Source organism: Terrapene carolina, unplaced genomic scaffold (genome assembly GCF_002925995.2).
Source record: "Terrapene carolina triunguis isolate 2854851 unplaced genomic scaffold, T_m_triunguis-2.0 Scaffold33541, whole genome shotgun sequence".
NCBI lineage: Eukaryota > Metazoa > Chordata > Testudines > Emydidae > Terrapene > Terrapene triunguis.
This window is the reverse complement of record NW_020697892.1, coordinates 7,770-9,872: the sequence shown is the minus strand read 5'-3', so window position 1 is coordinate 9,872 and position 2,103 is coordinate 7,770. Positions and strand designations below refer to the sequence as shown.

Below are 2,103 nucleotides of genomic sequence, written 5' to 3'. Positions count from 1 at the left end.
CCCCCCTTCCCGCCCTGGGCCCCCCAGCCCAGCCTGACCCCCCCTCTCTGACAGTGCCTTGGGGCTCCTGGTTCGACCACGTCCGCGCCTGGTGGGACGCGAGGAACAAGCACCGAATCCTCTACCTCTTCTACGAGGAGATCCACAAGGTGAGTGCCACGAGCTTCCCCCCGGCAGTGCCCCCGGCCGGGCTCCCCCTCTGCCACGAGCTTCCCCCCGGCAGTGCCCTGTGTCTCTCCGCCAGGACCCCAGAGGTGAGATCCAGAAGGTGGGTCGGTTCCTGGGCCGGGAGTTGCTGGAGCCGGTTCTGGAGACGATCGTCGAGCACACGTCGTTCGAGAGCATGAGGGAGAACCCCATGGCCAACTATAGCACGCTGCCCCCCTTCATCCTGGACCATGCAGTGTCCCCCTTCATGCGCAAAGGTGGGGACTAGGAGCCCGGACGCCTGGGTTCTCTCCCAGCTCGGGGGGGGGGGGGCTTGGGGCCGGTGCAGAGGCAACTCTATGTATTTTGCCGCCCCAAGCACGGCTGTCAGGCGGCTTTCGGTGGCGCGCCTGTGGGGGATCCGCTGGCGCCGCGCCATCGGCGTCCCCGCTTGCTAATTGCCACAGAAGCTGCGGGACTGGTGGAGCTCCCACAGACATGGCGCCCCCCGCGGCTTCCCCCCCCAGGCACGCGATTGCTGCGCTGGTGCCTGGAGCCGCCCCTGGGGAGGGATTGCTATGAGCCCGGATGCCTAGGTTCTCTCCCAGCTCAGGGGGGGTGGGGTTGCTATGAGCCCGGACGCCTGGGTTCTCTCCCAGCTTGGGGGGGGGGGGCACATCGCTCTGAGCCCCGGCACCTGGGGGCTCTCCCCCCAGGCACGGTGGGCGACTGGACGACCCAGTTCACGGTGGCGCAGAGTGAGCGGTTCGACACCGAATGGGCCCGGCGGATGGAGGGGAGCGACCTGCGTTTCCACACCCGGCTCTGAGGGGGCAGCGGGGCCCGCGGCCCCCCAGCTGGCCCCTCCCCGGTGGCTCACGCAGCGATTCTCACGCCGCAGTTTCCGAGCTGCGGGTCAGGGCCCCCCGGGGCCGGGCTCGCTGGGGCTGGGCCGGTTGTTGGGGGTCGGGGGGGGCCGAGGTTGGGGGGTCCCCTGAAATAAACCATTGCACAGAACGAACCAGGCGCCTCTGGGTCACTGACACCCCCCCCGGGGCCCCTCCCCGCCTTTGCCCCCAGAGCAGTGGAGGGGCTCTGCGCCGTGAGCTTCCCACAGCAGTACCCCCCCATAGCCCTGGGGGTGCGGGACTACATTGCCCACAGTGCTTTGTGGAAGGGCCAGGCTGGGGCACGGAGGCTCATGGGGGGCAGCGGGTTCTGCCCACATGGCCGTATGGGAGCTGTAGTTGTGGGGCGGTTCTGGGCCCTCCCCAGAGGATTCCGTCTCCCGCAACCCCTTTCGCTGCCCCCCCCCGCGACCGCCGCCGGCCCCCGGCTGAGAGAACGCGTCAGGTCCCATATCGGCCCCCGGTGCCCCTTGGGAGCCCACTTCCCACAATGCCCTGCGGCGCCGACCGGGCTCCCGGCGTGCATCGCACGAGGGCCGGGCACATGAGGGAGCGCATGCTGTGGGGCTGCCATGCATTGTACAGGGATGGGGGCGGGGCTGAGGGGGTGGTTCTGTGCCCGGAGGGGTGGGGCCGAGGGCAGGTGGGGGCGGGGCTGAGGGGGGCGGTTCTGTGCCTGGGGGCAGGGCCTAGGGCAGGTGGGGGCGGGGCTGAGGGGGGCGGTTCTGTGCCTGGAGGGGTGGGGCCTAGGGCAGGTGGGGGCGGGGCTGATTGGTAACACACTTATCAATCCACACGGTATCACCTGCATATGAGACATATCACACACACACACACACACACGCTCTCTCACACGCTCTCTCTCGCGCGCACACACATGATCTCATGCACACACACACTCCGGCTTGTTGTTGTCCCCCATTAGTTGCTCCCCATAACGTCACTGGCAGGTGAGTTTGTTGGGGGGGGGGTGGAGCCGGATCGTCGCTCCCGTGTTGACAAGACGAGACCGGGGGCCTTTGCCCGACACCTCCCGTTTATCGCCGCT

General features: G+C 68.6%; 1 protein-coding gene across 1 annotated transcript; it reads left to right on the top strand.

Moving 5' to 3' along the window:
- Positions 1-8: 8 nt before the first annotated feature.
- LOC112122894 (sulfotransferase 1C1-like) lies at positions 9-1,164 on the top strand (the record flags this gene model as incomplete). The annotated part of the gene is made up of 3 exons (XM_026663416.2): positions 9-149; positions 245-425; positions 864-1,164. Coding segments are annotated over 3 exons (435 nt in total), but the record flags the coding sequence as incomplete, so codon positions are not given.
- Positions 1,165-2,103: the final 939 nt, after the last annotated feature.